Below are 20,273 nucleotides of genomic sequence, written 5' to 3'. Positions count from 1 at the left end.
CTCCCCAGAACCAGCAGAGCAGGCCCCCAGAGCCCATGGCAGAGGCACTCTCCTCACCCCACCCTGGATTCCCAGCTCCTTCACTTCTGACATTCTTCATTGGCACTCCCTCCGGTCACACGCTATTCTCCTCCTTACTGATAAGTTTCTCCAGAAGTTCTCTGGTCTCAATCCTTGACACTTCCAAACTGGCAGTCTATCCCATCCCACATAATGAATGACAGGGGAGATGACTCACTTTAGTGCTCCGGAAAGCACACAGCACAAACACGCAAGCAAACTTGGAAATATATACTATGAAGCCACAAAAGCACTGCTTTGTGTGTTTGTGTGTATATATATATATAAAGAGATTTAAATAGCACTGTAACAGTTGTATTTGAATCACTCAGTAAACAAAGTTCCTTAAGAGTCCTATTGTCAATTTCTTGGGGGTCTGAGAATCCAAGTTTTTCATCTTAATAACTACTCCAATTCATTCTCTAACACATGAATTTACATCTACTTGAGAGGCCAAACCCAAAGAAGGCACGTTCTACACACCCCCTAACTTCCTCCCAGTGACTTATCAAAGTTTGGTGAATGGTACCAAGTCCCTGGCATTGAGGTTTTGTGGGTGAACAGAGTCTTCCAGTACAAGTTCATCAACAGAGTCCACTGTTCCACCAGAACCCAGCCACAGTTCCCTAAGAACCCTATGCCAGCTCTTTACAGGGGCTGCTTGTTGTCAAGTCCTGGCAGGAGGCCTGGAGCCAGAGGGACCATCACATTTACTAATAAGGAAACTGAGGCCTGAAGAAGGGGTGGCCTATGCAAGTTCATAAATGGTGAAGCCCAAGCCTCCAGCTTTCCCACTGTTGGCCTGAGGCCAGAGATCCAGTGGCTCCACGGCTGCATTCTCAGCAGCCCCTGAAAGTTCCCCCAGACGCCAAAGTCCGCACACATGGCATGTGGCCTGCGCCATCCCCAGTCTCAGGTTTTCTTAGTTTCTGTATCATTATTTTGTTTTCTTGTCCAACCAAATCATCTCTAAAATGTATATATCCTTCAGTCCAGCTATTTTCATTCTCATACCTAACTTCAGCAAACAGTCAGGAGTACAAAAATGTCTGCACGAGGATAATCAACACAACCTTATTGCAAGCCCAGAGCCCTGTAGACTGCCCAAATACTCAATACTGTCATTTGTTTTATAAATGATCATATATCTACACAATTGGATGTGGTAATTTAAAATGATGATGTAATTATTCACACAGAACAACACTTAACAATTTATGAAATGAAAACAATTTGGTAAGTGAAAAAAATGCAAATGGCCTCGTTTCTCTGATGCACACAAATGGTCTTTAAACAAAAATGGAGGGGGGCGTCTAACAGATTAAGAGACTTCAGAGAAGTATCAACCATAGGCAATGTGCTTGAATCCTGATTCAAACAAACCAAGTGGAAAAGAGTCACAATATTTTTAGATAATTAGGGAAAGTTGTACTTAGATTTAGGGGTGTTAGGTGGTATGAAGGAATTGTTAATTTCACCAATGGAACTGTGGGTTTTTTTTTAAAATTTCTTATCTGTTAGGGGTGAAAATGGGGAAAAAGGTAGGTAAAATATGTTATTTCTGGTTTTAAATACAGGTACATGTTTTATGTGTACAGAAATGCATGGGAGAAAGCTGAAAGTACTCCAACTTATTCGCATCCTTGGAGAATAGGTTATGGCTGATTTTCTTTATTTAATCTGCCTTTATTTTCTTAACAACGTACAAGCTTGTGTGATAAGGGACCGTCACCATTATTTCCTGGTGAGAAGGGCACTGCAAACAGGGCCCAGGGACTTTCTTGGGATTTCTGCTAGCGGGGGGTGCGGGGGTGGGGGAGCTGCAGCAGGTCTGTGGGAGAGGCCTCCAGGACTGTGGGGTCCATGCAGCAGCAACTGGTGGTCCAGCACACACATAGCCTGTGAGGTCAGCTAGCACCTAGGGTGCCTCAGCACCATCCCCCTGAAGCCTGGAGTTGGTCCTGAGGGAGCTGCAGCCCCACCATGCCCCAGCGGTGCTAGGCCCAGAACAGGCCTCCTTGGGCCCAGGCTCACCTTCTCCCCACAGGAAGTAGGGAACTATAGATAGACTGCCGGGCTCCCCCATCCCCAGCCAGGCTGTGCTTCTGCCTCCAATCCCACGTGGAGCACAGAAAGGGCAATCAGTGCCCACCAGCAGGGAAGCAGATGATGTGGGCAGACCTCCCCGGGCCCAGCTTTGGCCGTGCAGACCCCCTCAGGACTATGCCTGGGAGCCTGAGGCCGAGGAGCAGAACAAGGTGATGCCCTGGACACAGATGTTTCTACAGGCAGCCCCCACTTCCTCCCGTCTCCCTCCCTCAGGAGGGCCCTTCACACACACAGCACCGGAACTGAAACCCACGAAAACCCTCATACCCCAAATCCTGGGAGACACCCCCGAAGGGTCCTCACTGTCCAGGCCTTGGGGTGATGGGAACCCTGTAGAGTATCAGTGCAGAAAGAGACCTTTAGATCATCAAGCCCAACCCTTCCATTAACAAGGGAGGAAGCCAAGGCTCGAACTGGAGAAGTGACTTGGCAAATCACACGAGTTAGTGGTGGGCCCAGGATTAGATAGACCCCAGGAATCCTGCCATCAAACCCTTTACAACAGGCTGCCTCTCGTGGGTCTGATGGGTCGGAGACCCAGAGGGCAGAGGCTTCTCCCCGCTCCGCCACTACCCCCAAGAAGCTCCCACCGGTGGTAAGACCCAACGAGCAGTCTCGGCAGGCACACCACTGCACTTCCGGGTGCCCTGGGAAGGAGTCCAGTATCTGACTCAGGGCTTTAAGGGAGAGGGCGGCCAGGAGGGAGGGCTGGAGGCCATGGGAGCTCTGCTGTGCAGCTTCAGCCAGGCGGCCGCAGGGCCAGGGAGCCTCTGTTGCCGTCTTGAAGGCATTTCCATAGGTGATGGACTCCTAGCCAGGCCACCTCACTGCTGCGCCTTCTCCGCCCTGCTCCCCTCTGAGCCCACAATGACCTCCGTGTGTGGAGGTAGATGGGGACTGGGGAGACCTGCCTGCCACCCCGGGATGTGGGCCCTGTCCTTGGCTTCTGTACTCTAAACCTAGGCTGAAATCGTGCAGAGGACAGTTCTGGGAAGAGGCAAATATGCAATAAATCCTATCTGCCTCCTCCTGCTCTAACTTCTGGCCCAACTTCTCCCAAGCCCCCTTTGCTCTCCCAAAGGGAGCAAAACAGAAGCCAGGAAGAGGCAGGACTGTGCTACTCAGAAGTGAGACTGGGGTGGCCTGAGAACCAGGATCTGAGTCCAGGAACACTTCACGGCAACGTCTGCTGCAGCCAAAGGTGGATGGTGAGACGGAGCTGCTCTCATCACCTTTTCACCCTCCAGGCTGCCCGCGGGGTCCTTCTTCCCAGCTCTCCGCCCTTACACCCCACCCTGCTGCTGGGAGTGCCAGCTGGGCGGGTGGGGTCCTCCGTGTTGACTGAGAGCAAACCAGGAGCCAGAGCACACAGGAGGCCAGCAGGGCCATCCAAGCTTGGGGAGCTCGTGGGGAATTCATAGTCTTGGTTCCGGGACTGATTCACTGAGTCAATCAATATTTATTGAGCACTTGGTGGAGGTGGTGGGAGGGATGAATTCCTGGGCTTTCTGAAGCCCCTTCCAAACAGTGGGGGAACATTTCAATATGGCAGTGGAGGCCAGGGAGCCCGGCACCAGCTCAGGAATTTGAGTGGGCCCTCAGGACCCACTGAACCACCAGCACCTGGAGGCCCCCCCACCCCCCTTCCTTTCCTGCCACTCTCTCTGACCCTGCTTGGGAAGCTGAAACATTACAGTTGAGAGGCATGGTGGGGGAGGGGGATTTAGAAATGGGTACTTCCTCAACAGCTATTTCCAGTTTCTTCACTTTTCATAATTGCCTGCATGGCAGGTATCATGAAGCCCATCTAACAGACCAAGAAACGCAGGCTCCAAGACATGCCTAAGATCCAGACAAATCAGTCATGAAATGAGCAATACACATCTTTGTCCGTAGTAGCCCCATCTTTTCAGGGCCCCTCTGCAGCTCCTAAATCCCTTTCAAGTTCAGTGGCCTCCTCTCTCCATCAAACACACAATCAGAGGAAAAGCAGTGACTCGTTAGTTTAACACAGTGAGTCCACCTCCCTCAAGAGCACTTCTGTTGAAAGCCTTCCAACTAGAAAGGGAAGGCTTTTTCACTCCACATTCAACTTTGGGCACCATTGAGCTGCAAGGAGACTTTCAAGAGGCAGCTGGCAATTCTAGCCCTAGAGCAAAGCAGGACTCACAGTGGGCTATGTGGCTGCCAAATGTGTGCATGTGTTATGTGTGAACAGAAGTCACAAAACACCCCCCTCTTCAGAGATAACATGAAAAAAGCTGCATGTGACCTTGAGCAAATTATTTGATTTATTTCCTTAGCTGTATAATAATTTTGTATTTGATGTGCCAAGAGGATTAGAGATCATTAATACAAATTTCCAATAGTCAACGAAATTATATTTGATGCAAAAAATGTGTCACTTGAAAAAATCCTGGGTCATTCCCTTAGTGAAATGGATAACCTAAGTCCATTCCTCCCTAAACAAGGGCACAAATGAGTTAGCAGTCAGGCACTACAGCCAGAATTCTACCCAAAGCAGTTCGGGGAATTCCAGGAATTGTTCACAGCCTTCCCCAGTCACAAGAAAACCAGAACCTCTTCAACTCATTCTCCACCCCCAGCTGAAGTGAGGGATTAAAGGCTGTAGCCCAAGTTATGTCACAGCTGCTATATCCTCATTCTTGATTAGTAACCTCAAAGTCATAAATGGACATAAAGTGATTTGGATCCAAATCTTATAAGGGAAAAAAACCCCATGATTAAAATTAAAAAGGTCAGAGCTATCATTCAAACAGATAGACAGCAAGAACTTTAACTGGCTATGAGAAGGGGAAAGGTTTGTCTGCCGATAATTACCAGTATTAAATGGAATTGTTAAACCATTAGCAAGTTTGAGCAAAGAAGGGGAGGCTGATCCTGTGGTGTGGGGAAGGCAACCACACTGCCAAACCTCCTGGGAGAGTCAGAGGTGCACTCCGAGACTCCACAAGGACTCCTGGGACTGTCTGCAGCAGGGCCTCCTGGCAGCCTCATGACAACGGAACCTGCAGTGGCTGCCCCTGAATGTGGGGAAGGAAGGGTGGGCATGGTCAGTGGTGGGGAGGTGGTCCTTCACCTTGCAGAGTAAGTTATACTGATCTCCCAGGAGTTCGAAACCTTCAAGCACTGTGAGATGTTCCTGGACTATTTCTGCCTTTGGGGAATGCAAGCTGGTTTGACCTCATGTGGGATTTTGGTTTTCTTTGTTTGTTCGGTTTTAAAATTACCTTAGACTCGGGAAGGTCAGTCCTTTGTTCTCCTTGGTCGTTAAACCAAAGAGCACTTAGGTCTAGAAACACAGCACTCTAAACTAAACCTGCTAACCCCTCCCACCAGACCCTAAGCTGCAGATTTTTGTGGAAATCAGCTTCTGTGTTGATTTAAGTTAAGTCTTGATAAAGTTGTCTCTTCATAACTCAGCCTCTCTCCCCCACCAGGCCCCAATAGCGGTGGAACCAGGAACCCAACAGGCAGATTTCTTTCCTTACTCATCTCAATCAATCCAGGAAGAAGGGGAGTTCCCCTCAACTGCCTGCCAATCTTTGCTCCACTGGCTGAACTCTGCTCTGCATGAACCAGTCATCCTGTCTATAATTTCCCCAAAACTACCTCTACTTTTGTTTTTTAAGGCACACCAACTCTTTTGTGTAAGGCTCTCTGCTTACAATGAATTATTTTAATTATTCGTACTACTCAAAAGAAACTTCTGCATCAAAGCCCATCCCGGCCCAACAATTCAGCTCTGAAATGTTGAAAGGGTGGGGATGAGGGCAGAACCCAATTAACATCAGGGATTCTGGTCATTGGGGTCACATTTGAGCATGACTTTCAATCCCAATCCCTTTTTGGATGTTTCAAAGGCCTCCAGAGCTTTCTCCAGAGGAAATCTATGGGTGACTAAGGGCTTGACATTCACAGACTTGGACGCAAGCATTGAAATCGCCATCGGCCACCTGTAAAAGAGTACAAGCATTACATTCAACCTTCTGGAGCGAAGAGCCAGGTCCCCAAAACTATCAACCACAAGATCAGCTTGGCCATATTTATTTATAGCACTGTGGTTCTGCAAGGTTACTTCTACAAACCAACAATGGTGGAAATGATTTTATGATCTATGATTCAAGAGTACAGGGCCTGTTTCCCAAATGCCCCCACCCCTCTGAAACATCTGCCACAGAGCCAGAATTCCTTTGGCATGAATACTTAAGCCATATGGCGGTTACTATGAAAAGCAGAGATAGTCTCAGGGAGGCAGCCCAGGATAATCCAGTCACACTCATTAGCAGCGTGGCTTGGCAGAGTTTACTGGCACTTTGCTGAGGGCATAGGTAGATTCTAAAGGTGGAAGTAAGGGACACTGGTGGGGAAGGTGGTCCTGGACAGACTTCTCCAGCCAGGGGAAGGGTGGGGCTGCAGAATGTGTGGTAGGTGGATTAAGACTCTATTACTCCCCAGGTTGGGCCCTGGGGCTCTAGAGTGGGAACCAAGGGACTTGAGTTCTAGATATTATTCCCCTTTCTCTCCTTCCCTTTAAAGGGGAAATGAAGACCTGGCCACTTAAGAAAATGGAATAGAATTTAAAAATAAATAAGAGGGGCGGAAGATGGCGGCGTGAGTAGAGCAGCGGAAATCTCCTCCCAAAACAACATATATCTATGAAAATATAACAAAGACAACCCTTCCTAGAATAAAGACCAGAGGACACAGGACAATATCCAGACCACATCCGCACCTGAGAGAACCCAGCGCCTCGCGAAGGGGGTAAGATACAAGCCCCGGCCCCGCGGGAGCCGAGCGCCCCTCCACCCAGCTCCCGGCGGGAGAAGAACAGGCAGAGCGGGAGGGAGACGGAGCCCAGGACTGCCGAACACCCAGCCCCAGCCATCCGGGCCAGAGTGCAGGGTGCTCGATACTGGGAAAACAGGGCAGCAAGAACAGTGAGCAGGCACTGGAGGCTGGGCGACAGAGGACATAAAAAAAAGCGCGCGACCATTTTTTTTTTTTTTTTTTTGCTGTTTTGTTTTGGCGAGCGCTTTTTGGAAGTCTTAAAGGGATAGGGATGGCAATACTAGGGAAACAGGGCAGAAAGACCGGTGAGCAGAGGCCTGAGGCTGGCACCGGAGAATAAAGAAAAACGAACGACCACCTTTTTTTTAATTAAAAAAATTTTTTTTTCTATTTTTTTTTGGTGGGCGTTGTTTTGTTTTGGCGGGTGCTTTTTGGAAGTCTTAAAGGGGCAGGGTGGGTCACTTAATCCAGAGGTAGGGAATCCAGGATCTCTGGTCACCCTAACCCCTGGGCTGCAGGGAGCAGGGAGGCCCCTTACGGAGATAAATAGCCCCCCAGCAGCTCCTGCTCCAACGCGACTCCACCGTTTTGGAGTAGCTGCCCGAGCTAGGCCACGCCCACAGCAACAGCGGAGATTAACTCCATAGCAGCCGGGCAGGAAGCAGAAACCCTGTCTGCGCGCAGCTGCGCAGCACAAGCCACTAGAGGGCGCTGTTCTCCCAGGAGAGGAGGGCCACAAACCAACAAGAAGGGAAGTCCTTCCAGCCGTCACTCGTCCCAGTTCTGCAGACTATTCCTATCACCATGAAAAGGCAAAGCTACAGGCAGACAAAGATCACAGAGACAACACCAGAGAAGGAGACAGACCTAACCAGTCTCCCTGAAAAAGAATTCAAAATAAGAATCATAAACATGCTGACAGAGATGCAGAGAAATACGCAAGAGAAATGGGATGAAGTCCGGAAGGAAATCACAGATGCCAGAAAGGAGATCGCAGAAATGAAACAAACTCTGGAAGGGTTTATAAGCAGAATGGATAGAATGCAAGAAGCCATTGATGGAATTGAAATCAGAGAACAGGAACGCATAGAAGCTGACATAGAGAGAGACAAAAGGATCTCCAGGAATGAAACAATATTAAGAGAACTGTGTGACCAATCCAAAAGGAACAATATCCGTATTATAGGGGTCCCAGAAGAAGAAGAGAGAGGAAAAGAGATGGAAAGTATCTTAGAAGAAATAATTGCTGAAAACTTCCCCACACTGGGGGAGGAAGTAATCGAACAGACCACGGAAATACACAGAACCCCCAACAGAAAGGATCCAAGAAGGACAACACCAAGACACATAATAATTAAAATGGCAAAGATCAAGGACAAGGAAAGAGTGTTAAAGGCAGCTAGAGAGAAAAAGGTCACCTATAAAGGGAAACCCATCAGGCTAACGTCAGATTTCTCAACAGAAACCCTACAGGCCAGAAGAGAATAGCATGATATATTTAATACAATGAAACAGAAGGGCCTTGAACCAAGGATACTGTATCCAGCACGACTATCATTCAAATATGACGGTGGGATTAAACAATTCCCAGACAAACAAAAGCTGAGGGAATTTGCTTTCCACAAACCACCTCTACAGAACATCTTACAGGGACTGCTCTAGATGGGAGCACTCCTTGAAAGAGCACAGCACAAAACACCCAACATATGAAGAATCGAGGAGGAGGAACAAGAAGGGAGAGAAGAAAAGAATCTCCAGACAGTGTATATAAAAGCTCAATAAGTGAGCTAAGTTAGGCAGTAAGATACTAAAGAGGCTAACCTTGAACCTTTGGTAACCACGAATTTAAAGCCTGCAATGGCAATAAGTACATATCTTTCAATAGTCACCCTAAATGTTAATGGGTTGAATGCACCAATCAAAAGACACAGAGTAACGGAATGGATAAAAAAGCAAGACCCATCTATATGCTGCTTACAAGAAACTCACCTCAAACCCAAAGACATGTACAGACTAAAAGTCAAGGGATGGAAAAACATATTTCAAGCAAACAACAGTGAGAAGAAAGCAGGGGTTGCAGTACTAATATCAGACAAAATAGACTTCAAAACAAAGAAAGTAACAAGAGATAAAGAAGGACACTACATAATGATAAAGGGCTCAGTCAAACAAGAGGATATAACCATTCTAAATATATATGCACCCAACACAGGAGCACCAGCATATGTGAAAAAAATACTAACAGAACTAAAGGGGGAAATAGACTGCAATGCATTCATTTTAGGAGACTTCAACACACCACTCACCCCAAAGGATAGATCCACCAGGCAGAAAATAAGTAAGGACACGGAAGCACTGAACAACACAGTAGAGCAGATGGACCTAACAGACATCTATAGAACTCTACATCCAAAAGCAGCGGGATATACATTCTTCTCAAGTGCACATGGAACATTCTCCAGAATAGACCACATACTAGGCCACAAAAAGAGCCTCAGAAAATTCCAAAAGATTGAAATCCTACCAACCAACTTTTCAGACCACAAAGGCATAAAACTAGAAATAAACTGTACAAAGAAAGCAAAGAGGCTCACAAACACATGGAGGCTTAACAACACGCTCCTAAATAATCAATGGATCAATGACCAAATCAAAATGGAGATCCAGCAATATATGGAAACAAATGACAACAACAACACTAAGCCCCAACTTCTGTGGGACACAGCAAAAGCAGTCTTAAGAGGAAAGTATATAGCAATCCAAGCATATTTAAAAAAGGAAGAGCAATCCCAAATGAATGGTCTAATGTCACAATTATCGAAATTGGAAAAAGAAGAACAGATGAGGCCTAAGGTCAGCAGAAGGAGGGATATAATAAAGATCAGAGAAGAAATAAATAAAATTGAGAAGAATAAAACAATAGCAAAAATCAATGAAACCAAGAGCTGGTTCTTTGAGAAAATAAACAACATAGATAAGCCTCTAGCCAGACTTATTAAGAAGAAAAGAGAGTCAACACAAATCAACAGTATCAGAAACGAGAAAGGAAAAATTACAACGGACCCCACAGAAATGCAAAGAATTATTGGAGAATACTATGAAAACCTATATGCTAACAAGCTGGGAAACCTAGGAGAAATGGACAACTTCCTAGAAAAATATAACCTTCCAAGACTGACCCAGGAAGAAACAGAAAATCTAAACAGACCAATTACCAGCAACGAAATTGAAGCGGTAATCAAAAAACTACCAAAGAACAAAACCCCCGGGCCAGATGGATTTACCTCGGAATTTTATCAGACATACAGGGAAGACATAATACCCATTCTCCTTAAAGTTTTCCAAAAAATAGAGGAGGAGGGGATACTCCCAAACTCATTCTATGAAGCTAACATCACCCTAATACCCAAACCAGGCAAAGACCCCACCAAAAAAGAAAACTACAGACCAATATCCCTGATGAACGTAGATGCAAAAATACTCAACAAAATATTCGCAAAGCGAATTCAAAAATACATCAAAAGGATCATACACCATGACCAAGTGGGATTCATCCCAGGGATGCAAGGATGGTACAACATTCGAAAGTCCATCAACATCATCCACCACATCAACAAAAAGAAAGACAAAAACCACATGATCATCTCCATAGATGCTGAAAAAGCATTGGACAAAGTTCAACATCCATTCATGATAAAAAATCTCAGCAAAATGGGAATAGAGGGCAAGTACCTCAACATAATAAAGGCCATCTACGATAAACCCACAGCCAACATTATATTGAACAGAGAGAAGCTGAAAGCATTTCCTCTGAGATCGGGAATTAGACAGGGATGCCCACTCTCCCCACTGTTATTTAACTTAGTACTGGAGGTCCTAGCCATGGTAATCAGACAAAACAAAAAAATACAAGGAATCCAGATTGGTAAAGAAGAAGTTAAACTGTCACTATTTGCAGATGACATGATACTGTACATAAAAAACCCTAAGGACTCCACCCCAAAACTACTAGAACTGATATCGGAATACAGCAAAGTTGCAGGATACAAAATCAACACACAGAAATCTGTGACTTTCCTATACACTAACAATGAACCAACAGAAAGAGAAATCAGGAAAACAACTCCATTCACAATTGCATAAAAAAAAAAAAAATACCTAGGAATAAACCTAACCAAAGAGGTGAAAGACTTATACTCTGAAAACTACAAGTCACTCTTAAGAGAAATTAAAGGGGACACTAACAGATGGAAACTCATCCCATGCTCGTGGCTAGGAAGAATTAATATCGTTAAAATGGCCATCCTGCCCAAAGCAATATACAGATTTGATGCAATCCCTATGAAACTACCAGCAACATTCTTCAATGAACTGGAACAAATAATTCAAAAATTCATATGGAAACACCAAAGACCCCGAATAGCCAAAGCAATCCTGAGAAAGAAGAATAAAGTAGGGGGGATCTCACTCCCCAACTTCAAGCTCTACTATAAAGCCATAGTAATCAAGACAATTTGGTAGTGGCACAAGAGCAGAGCCACAGACCAATGGAACAGACTAGAGAATCCAGACATTAACCCAGACATATATGGTCAATTAATATTTGATAAAGGAGCCATGGACATACAATGGCGAAATGACAGTCTCTTCAACAGGTGGTGCTGGCAAAACTGGACAGCTACATGTAGGAGAATGAAACTGGACCATTGTCTAACCCCATATACAAAAGTAAACTCAAAATGGATCAAAGACCTGAATGTAAGCCATGAAACCATTAAACTCTTGGAAGAAAACATAGGCAAAAACCTCTTAGACATAAACATGAGTGACCTCTTCTTGAACATATCTCCCCGGGCAAGGAAAACAACAGCAAAAATGAGTAAGTGGGACTATATTAAGCTGAAAAGCTTCTGTATAGCAAAAGACACCATCAATAGAACAAGAAGGATCCCTACAGTATGGGAGAATATATTTGAAAATGACACATCCGATAAAGGCTTGACGTCCAGAATATATAAGGAGCTCACACGCCTCAACAAACAAAAAACAAATAACCCAATTAAAAAATGGGCAGAGGAACTGAACAGACAGTTCTCCAAAAAAGAAATACAGATGGCCAACAGACACATGAAAAGATGCTCCACATCGCTAATTATCAGAGAAATGCAAATTAAAACTACAATGAGGTATCACCTCACACCAGTAAGGATGGCTGCCATCCAAAAGACAAACAACAACAAATGTTGGCGAGGCTGTGGAGAAAGGGGAACCCTCCTACACTGCTGGTGGGAATGTAAGTTAGTTCAACCATTGTGGAAAGCAGTATGGAGGTACATCAAAATGCTCAAAACAGACTTACCATTTGACCCAGGAATTCCACTCCTAGGAATTTACCCTAAGAATGCAGCAATCAAGTTTGAGAAAGACAGATGCACCCCTATGTTTATCGCAGCACTATTTACAATAGCGAAGAATTGGAAGCAACCTAAATGTCCATCGATAGATGAATGGATCAAGAAGATGTGGTACATATACACAATGGAATACTACTCAGCCATAAGAAAAGGGCAAATCCAATCATTTGCAGCAACATGGATGGAGCTGGAGGGTATTATGCTCAGTGAAACAAGCCAAACGGAGAAAGAGAAATACCAAATGATTTCACTTATCTGTGGAATATAAGAACAAAGGAAAAACTGAAGGAACAAAACAGCAGCAGAATCACAGAACTCAAGAATGGACTAACAGGTACCAAAGGGAAAGGGACTGGGGAGGATGGGTGGGTAGGGAGGGATAAGGGGGGGAGAAGTAGGGGGGTATTAAGATTAACATGCATGGGGGGGTAGGAGAAAAGGGAGGGCTGTACAACACAGAGAAGGCAAGTAGTGATTCTACAACATTTTGCTATGCTGATGGACAGTGACTGTAAAGGGGTTTATAGGGGAGACCTGGTATAGGGGAGAGCCTAGTAAACATAATATTTGTCATGTAAGTGTAGATTAGTGATACCAAAAACAAAGCAAAAAAAAAAAAAAAAAGGGCAGTTCCTGTGTGGTAACCTCCAACGAGTTCTACACAAGGGTATAAAGGGCATATAAAAGTGTAGGCAAAGGGTCTGTTTGTGTTTATACAGAGGATCAAAGCCTAATTGGGCTACCCCGAAAATGAACTAAGATACGATATGAAAAAGAACTTCCAACATCTGCACCCTCTGGAAGACTCATGCCAGAAGATGATCATCAAAAAACCCCAACAAAGATCCACGCACTGCTACAGCTGTAGATGCACTCATCCCACCAGTTCCTGGACTTGCCATGGGAATGAGGAAGGAGATATCTAAGCTGGCCTGTGCATACAGTAAAACGACAAATTTGACTGGATCTATACTGTTGGAACTCAACCAAGAATTTGGAGAAGTGCAAATTGTAGCGCTCCAAAGTCTTACAACTACAGACTATTTACTGTTAAAAGAGCATATGGCATGTGAACAGTCCCCAGGAATGGGTTGTTTTAATTTGTCTGATTTCTCTCAGACTGTTCAAGTTCAGTTGGACAATATCCACCATATCATAGATAAGTTTTCACAAATGCCTAAGGTGCCTAACTGGTTTTCTTGGTTTCACTGGAGATGGCTGGTAATTACAGGTATGCTTTGATTATGTAACTATACTCCTATTATGTTAATGTGTGTGCGCAATTTAAGTAGTAGCTTAAAACTTATATATGCTGAAGTTACTCTACAAGAAGATATGTCAAAGAAATAATCAATTTTCCCATGTTTTCTTCCGCCTGCTACTTCTATAGCTTTTCTTCTTCCTTCCTAATTACAACCCTTAAATAGAATTCGTGCCTCATATCAAATTTACCGAGTATCATAATTCTTCCAAGTGGTAAAGATACCTCAAGACAAATGCTGGGCATAGAAGCCACAGGGCATAAATATGCAAAGAAGTAAAAAGCTAACCTTTTCAAACAATAAGGCTTCCCTCTCACTTACCAAATTCACATTTCCCTGTATGGCCCTGGAAGATGACTGGTTAGCCAGAGACGGGTAAGATTCCTCAAGGGAGGAACAACCTAAGACAGGCACAGTCGCAGGGGGGCCATCAGGTGAGAAATTGGGGATCAACAGAGGTGAGGCTTAGAACCTCACCCCCCCTGTCCTGAGAGAAATCGTCTGCATACGTGGATGTTTTATTGCCCTTGTCTAGCTTGGATTAACACATAGTCTACAGGCACACACCTGATCATCTACATTTGCTCTCTTACAACACTAAACTGTTTTCTACCTTTATCTTGTATCTACCTACCACTTCAGCATTTTATTAAAAATAATAATAATAAAGAGAGAAATGTGGTATCCACATATAAATCAAGTATAAAAACCAAATGAGTATTCATATTTGAACTGACTGTTTAGAGTTCATAATGCATGAGCAAAACTGAAAGTATCTATGATGACTGCCCTTGTACTGTTCACTATGTAACTTATTCATTATGTAAGAATTTGTTCTACATGTAAGAACTTGTTTGTTATGCCTCAGAAGATTGGAGACTGACGAAAATTAGGCTTGGGGTGGATTAATGATTGTGCATTGAGCATTGACTCCCCTATACAGAATTTTATTGTCGTTAACAACCATTTGATCAATAAATATGAGAGATGCCCTCACAAAAAAAAAAAAAGGACAGACTTCCAATGGTAAAATAAATAAGTAACCGGGATGTAATGTATAGCATAAGGAATATAGTCAAGATATTGTAACAGCTTGGTAGGGTGATAGGTGGAACCTAGAATTATGTATATAAATGTTCTACCACTGTGTTGTACACTTGAAACTAATGTAATGTAATACTGTGTGTCAACTACCCTTCAATAAAAAATAATTATTTAAAAATAAATAAATAAATAAATAAATAAATAAAGCAAAAAAAAAAAGAAAATGGAATAGAGAAGGCCTGGGCAATGAGTGGTAGATGCTCAAGAGCAGCATGCTTCAAAATTCCCACCCTCCTTCGGTCAGCCTGTCCCTCTGCCATCTTTGCCCTTCTATTTTGTAATCAGGACTGAATGCTCTCTCTTTGGTTCCCTACCATACTGCTTGGCTGTCAATGTGGCCAGGGATTCTCCTCGTGAATAATTAGGCAGAGACCCTTGGTCCCAGAGGGCGTGAGGGGCCTGCTCTGGTCTTGCTGGCCACTCACCACCCTGGCTCACTCACAACATACTCACGTGTTACAGTATCGAAACACGCCCTTGATATCAACCTCCCGGGTGGCTGCGTGCACTAGGGGTACACTGGTCATCTCAGAGCCCAGCCCCACGAGCACTAGGGTCCCACCAGAACGAGTGGCCTGAAAAGGAGGTGAGGACAAAAACCCAGAAGATAAGAAAATGCAGCCTTCCCACTCACAATAACACTGTTGTCATACAAATGTCTGATTGCACCAAACTGAGTATCCAAAAATTTCAGAGGTTGATGCTTTCTATACTTCTGAACTCTTCAATATGTAGACCAAACTCAACAGAGCAGCAGGGTAAACCCTATCTTCTTTAAAGGTCCGGAAATCATACAAGTTACCAGTGGAGGACCAGGCACAGTGGGAGCATCCTCTGCTGTCCATAACACCCCAGAAAACAGCCCCAGTTCTCCAGAGAATCTCCCTTACAATCAAGGTTGATCTTCAGCAGCCCCGCCATGACCTGGCAGGAAAGTGACTCTCCAGAATGTTCATAAAAGGCAGCTGCTCCTAACTGCTCACTGGAGTGGCCAGAAGCAGGGTACAGCGCCTGTCACGCATGATGGCTCCTCACTGTGGAGAGTCATGGGCTTCAGGCCTGGGAAGGCCCTTGAGTCACATTTACCTCCACACCCACCACAGTGACCCTGGTGACTGGGCCCCCACCACCAACAGCTGCAGCTGCCAACTGTTCCCAGATGCTCTCCAGGCTGGGAAGAAGAAGAAGGAAAGTCTCACATCGTGCGTAAAGCCATGTCTTTTATTGCCTTTCTGTGGAATAGGGGTCACTGACCTGCCGATAGCAGACACACCTTACTCATTGTCAAAGCCTGCAAGGGGCCTGGCACATAGCCAGGTACACAAGCAGTGGCCCAAGACATGTCATGTCTACTGATCACATGCAGACCCTCTGCTCTCTGAGTCTGGTTCCTCTTTGTCCCTTCCTACATGGTGATGGTGGGGCAGATGGCGGGCCGACTCCAGCTGGAACTTAGGGCAAGGGTATCACCCACTCCTCCCCTACCCCACCACCCACTAGGCCCTGATACCATGGGCATCTGGTAGGAGGAGGCCCAGGCAACTCCAGGGGGCCTGGCGGGGCTGTGCCATACAACTCAAGGGTCAGCTTTCCCCAGAATATCTTGCGTGTGACCCAGCTGGGACTCAGAAGGAAGAAGGAAGCCCAAGCTGGTGAGGGGAAGCAGTCTGGGAGGCAGGGCAAGTGTGCCCAGCGGTGGCCACTGTCGCTGTTGCTCTCCCCAGCCCAGCCCCTCCCTCCCTGGCACAGCTGCCCACTGGCTCCTTGTCCCCCCCTCCCCACCCTCCTCAGCAGTGGGCAGAGTGGGGGAAGCTCTGGTCCTGGAGCAGCACGCTCAAGGTAAGTCACCAGTCCCCTCATCATAAAACATGGGAAATGATAACTAATTTTCACAGCTACTATGAAGATCAGGCATCACATGTATAAAGCAACCAGCAGAGGCCCCAGCACACAGTAGGGCTCAGAACCTAGAGGTATTCTTTCTCCTCTCTTTTCTTCATACTTTGATCTGTCAGTGCCACTTCCCACCCCACCCACTTCCCACAGATTATTGGTGGGCTGTTGAGGAGTTGGGTATTGGTAGCTTATCTCTCCCTAGATCAGGGAGAGGACAGTGGTAGCCAAATGTGACCCTGAACAATCACCACACCTTTGTGACTAACTGAATTAATAGCTGTCACCTTGTATCAATGACTCAAAGCGTACAGTTTTCCTCAAAAAAGTAAGTAGGGATTTCCCACATGCAAGTAAGACATGGTTCCCTGTTCCTCCTGTTGAGCCTTTTACCAACAGGACTACTTTGGTTATAACAGATATGACCGTCACAATCCCATCCTAAAGGTGTGGGTCAGTTAACGTATTTCAAGGCCCATTTATATCTATTACCTTGTTTAAACCTCACGATACCCAATAAGGATGTTAGGCAAGTGCTTCCACCAGAGAAACCAGAAAACAGAGATATACCAGGAGATTACCTAATTTTGCCTGGGGGTGTCACACAGCAAGACAGTGGAGAATCATGATCCTAGGACTCCTCCTCCACCCGGCTCACTACCTGCACTGGCTCCCCAGAACTGCCCACCAGCTCAGCCCCTTTCCCCCCACTCACATAGATGCCCGCCTGGATGGCACTCTCTGCCCCTGTGCACTCGATGGTGACTTCGGGCTTGCACCGCAGCAGACCTTCCACTTGGCTGGCTATTTCCTGAGGGGTCTCCTTGGAGATCTGGAGGACAAGGTCAGCCCCGACTTCCTTGGCTTTAGACAACCGAGAGGCAGACAGATCTGAAGTTGAACGAAAGTTTCTTTCAAACTGAGAAACTTGGTGGTGGGTTAGTGAGAAAGTAAAAATGAGGTACAGGTTCTGCTGTCAATGACTCTCTGGTGTGGCAGGTGGCGTCACTGAGCTCAACACATGTACTGTCTATACCTCCACACGTTCCCATACACACCACAGAGCTACACACACTCTCTCTCTCTCTCTCTCTCTCTCTCTCTCTCTCTCTCTCTCTCTCTCTCTCTCTCGTAACTCTTCCTCAGACATCCACACCCTTCTACATTCCACACGCCCCCATGCATACCACACAGCTCTACCCAGCTACACACACACACCTCTACGTGATGTCTGCCTCTCATGCTCAGCACACATATCCAAGGTCCGCACATAAACAGTCAGGTCTTCTTCACAGTGGTCACCCTCCCAGAGGCTTCAAAAAATAATCTCCTCCTGGGCCCTGCCTTGGTCAGTCCCCTGGCTGGGCTTTTCAACCCTGCAGCCCAGGAGAAAAGAGGAGCCCAGGACCCCAGGAAAGGACTAGGTCTTATGCTCCTGCCCCAAACTGTAGGCGCAGCTCTTTTCCCCTCAAGGAGATTTAAAAGAAGAAAACTTTCTCACCAGTCACTACCACTTGGGCCGCACCCATCGCCTTGGCCACGAGCAAACTGACTAGTCCAATCGGCCCTAAATAAAGCAAGAAATGGGAGACATTTATGAAATATTAAACATCAGTCCTTCCCCTTGTCCAGGACATGGACAGGAACCCTATCTTTAATGTGCCTCTAGCATCTATCCTGGCGCCCGGCGCACAGTGTGACCTTGACAACTGCTTGCTGAAAGCACCACGAGTTGTTCTCTATGGGACATCTCCCTCTCATGCTCTCATACCTCAGAGTCAGAAATTTTCCACTTACTCTTGGGTACTGCTTGGTGATAATGTCAAAACCATAAGACTCAAGGAAATACATATTTGTTCAGAAAATAAGATATCTCAGAAGGTGTGGATATATTTTCCTGTTCTCTCTGTGACTCCTACCATCTCAGAACCCATCATACCTCCCCAAGGAGAGACATATCCTCTCCAGGTGCTCTCTGAGGACCATCCTGAAGGGTGTGCTTAAGTGAGCTGAGCTGGCTCCCTGGGTTGACTCTGCTGCTCAGGCAGTTCCAGGATGTTCTGGCACCTGGCATCAGCCCGGAGACCACCTGCTTCCCTTCCCCACAGTATCTGCATGCTAGATGACACGATACAAAAACCAGGCCCACAAAATGAGGCTATACAGATTATCTCTGGGGATTTGCCTTTTGCACTCCCCTCAAAAATAATTTTTTGAATTCCCCCAGAAAGTAAAATATTGGAAAATACTTGAAATGACCAACAAAGGGTGTTTAGTTAAAAAAAAAACTACAGTGGGTACTATACAGCTATGAAAAATTATCTCATAAATCTTATCTATTGACATGGAAAGATGTTCACAATATACTGCTTTAAAAAAAGTAGGTAAAATAAAACATATTCAGAATGAACCCTTTTTTTAAATGAAAGATTCTTAGCAGTGGTTCTCTCAGACTGATGGGTGATGGCAGTATAGGTGAATTTCTGTGTGTGTGTATGCATGTGTGGTATGACTTATTTTCTTTTTCTATGGATAAAAGGTATTACTTAGACAGATAGTCTAAAAAATATGTCACCTGAATCCTATAGTCTGCTGACTCACTGAGGCAAATCTGTTCTACACTCAACACCTTTTAGGAAGACCTGTGGTCACTTATCTAACTCTGCCAAAGACAGTAAGTCACAAATGTGTATGAATATTAACTCAAAATGGATAAAAGACTCGAACATAAGACCCTAAACCACAAAACTTCTAGAAGAAAACGTGGGTGGTAAGCTCCTTGACATCGGTCTTGGTCGTGATTTATTGGATTTGACACCAAAAGCAAAATAGACAACTGGGAACTAAAAAACTTCTATACAGCAAAGGACACCATCAGCAAAATTAAAAAGGCACTCCACCAAGTGGGACAAAATACTTATAATTCCTATCTCTGATAAGGGGTTAATACATAAAGAACTCATACAACTCAATAGCAAAAATACAATCTGCTTAAAAATGGGCGGGACAAGACACATTTTTTTCAAAGAAGACATAGAGATAGCTAACAGGTACATGAAAAGTGCCCAACATCACTAATTATCAGCGAAATGAAAATCAAAACCACAATGAGAGATCTCATGACTGTTAGAATGGCTAGCATCAAAAAGACAAGAGATAACAAATGCTGGCAAGGATGTGGAGAAAAGGGAACCCTGGTGCACTGTTGATGGGAATATAAATTGGTGCAGCCACTATGGAACACAGCGCAGAGGTTCCACAAAAAATTAAAAATAGAGCTACCATATGATCCAGCTATTCTACTTCTGGGTCTTTATACAAAGGAAACAAAAACACTAACTTGAAAAGATACACGCATCCCCATGTTCACTGCAGCAGTATTTATAATAGCCAAGATACGGAAACAACCTTAAGGTGTCCATCAATGGATGAATGGATAAAAAAGTTGTGGTATATATATATATATATATATATATATATATATATATACGCACACACACACACACACACACACACACACACATACACAAATAGAATGTTACTCAGCCATGAAAAAGAAGGAACCCTTGCCATTTGTGACAACACGGATGGACCTAGAGGGTATTATGCTAAGTGAAAT

The 20,273-nt window shown here is 45.1% G+C and overlaps 1 protein-coding gene across 1 annotated transcript in view; it reads right to left on the bottom strand.

Moving 5' to 3' along the window:
- Nucleotides 1–4,581: 4,581 nt before the first annotated feature.
- The window catches only part of SORD (sorbitol dehydrogenase), a 46,078-nt gene continuing 30,386 nt past the window's right edge, over nucleotides 4,582–20,273 (bottom strand). Inside the window, exons 6-9 of the mRNA XM_036905393.2 lie at nucleotides 18,156–18,221; nucleotides 17,370–17,545; nucleotides 15,215–15,336; nucleotides 4,582–6,146 (exon numbers count right to left, since the gene is read on the bottom strand). Coding sequence (XP_036761288.1) covers nucleotides 5,981–6,146; nucleotides 15,215–15,336; nucleotides 17,370–17,545; nucleotides 18,156–18,221 — 530 coding nt within the window. The 3' untranslated portion in view covers nucleotides 4,582–5,980. The remainder of the gene's footprint in view (nucleotides 6,147–15,214; nucleotides 15,337–17,369; nucleotides 17,546–18,155; nucleotides 18,222–20,273) is intronic.

The sequence above is a fragment of the Manis pentadactyla genome, chromosome 11, assembly GCF_030020395.1.
Source record: "Manis pentadactyla isolate mManPen7 chromosome 11, mManPen7.hap1, whole genome shotgun sequence".
Taxonomy (NCBI): domain Eukaryota; kingdom Metazoa; phylum Chordata; class Mammalia; order Pholidota; family Manidae; genus Manis; species Manis pentadactyla.
Note: the sequence above shows the minus strand (reverse complement) of the source record. Positions and strands in the feature narration are given on the sequence as shown.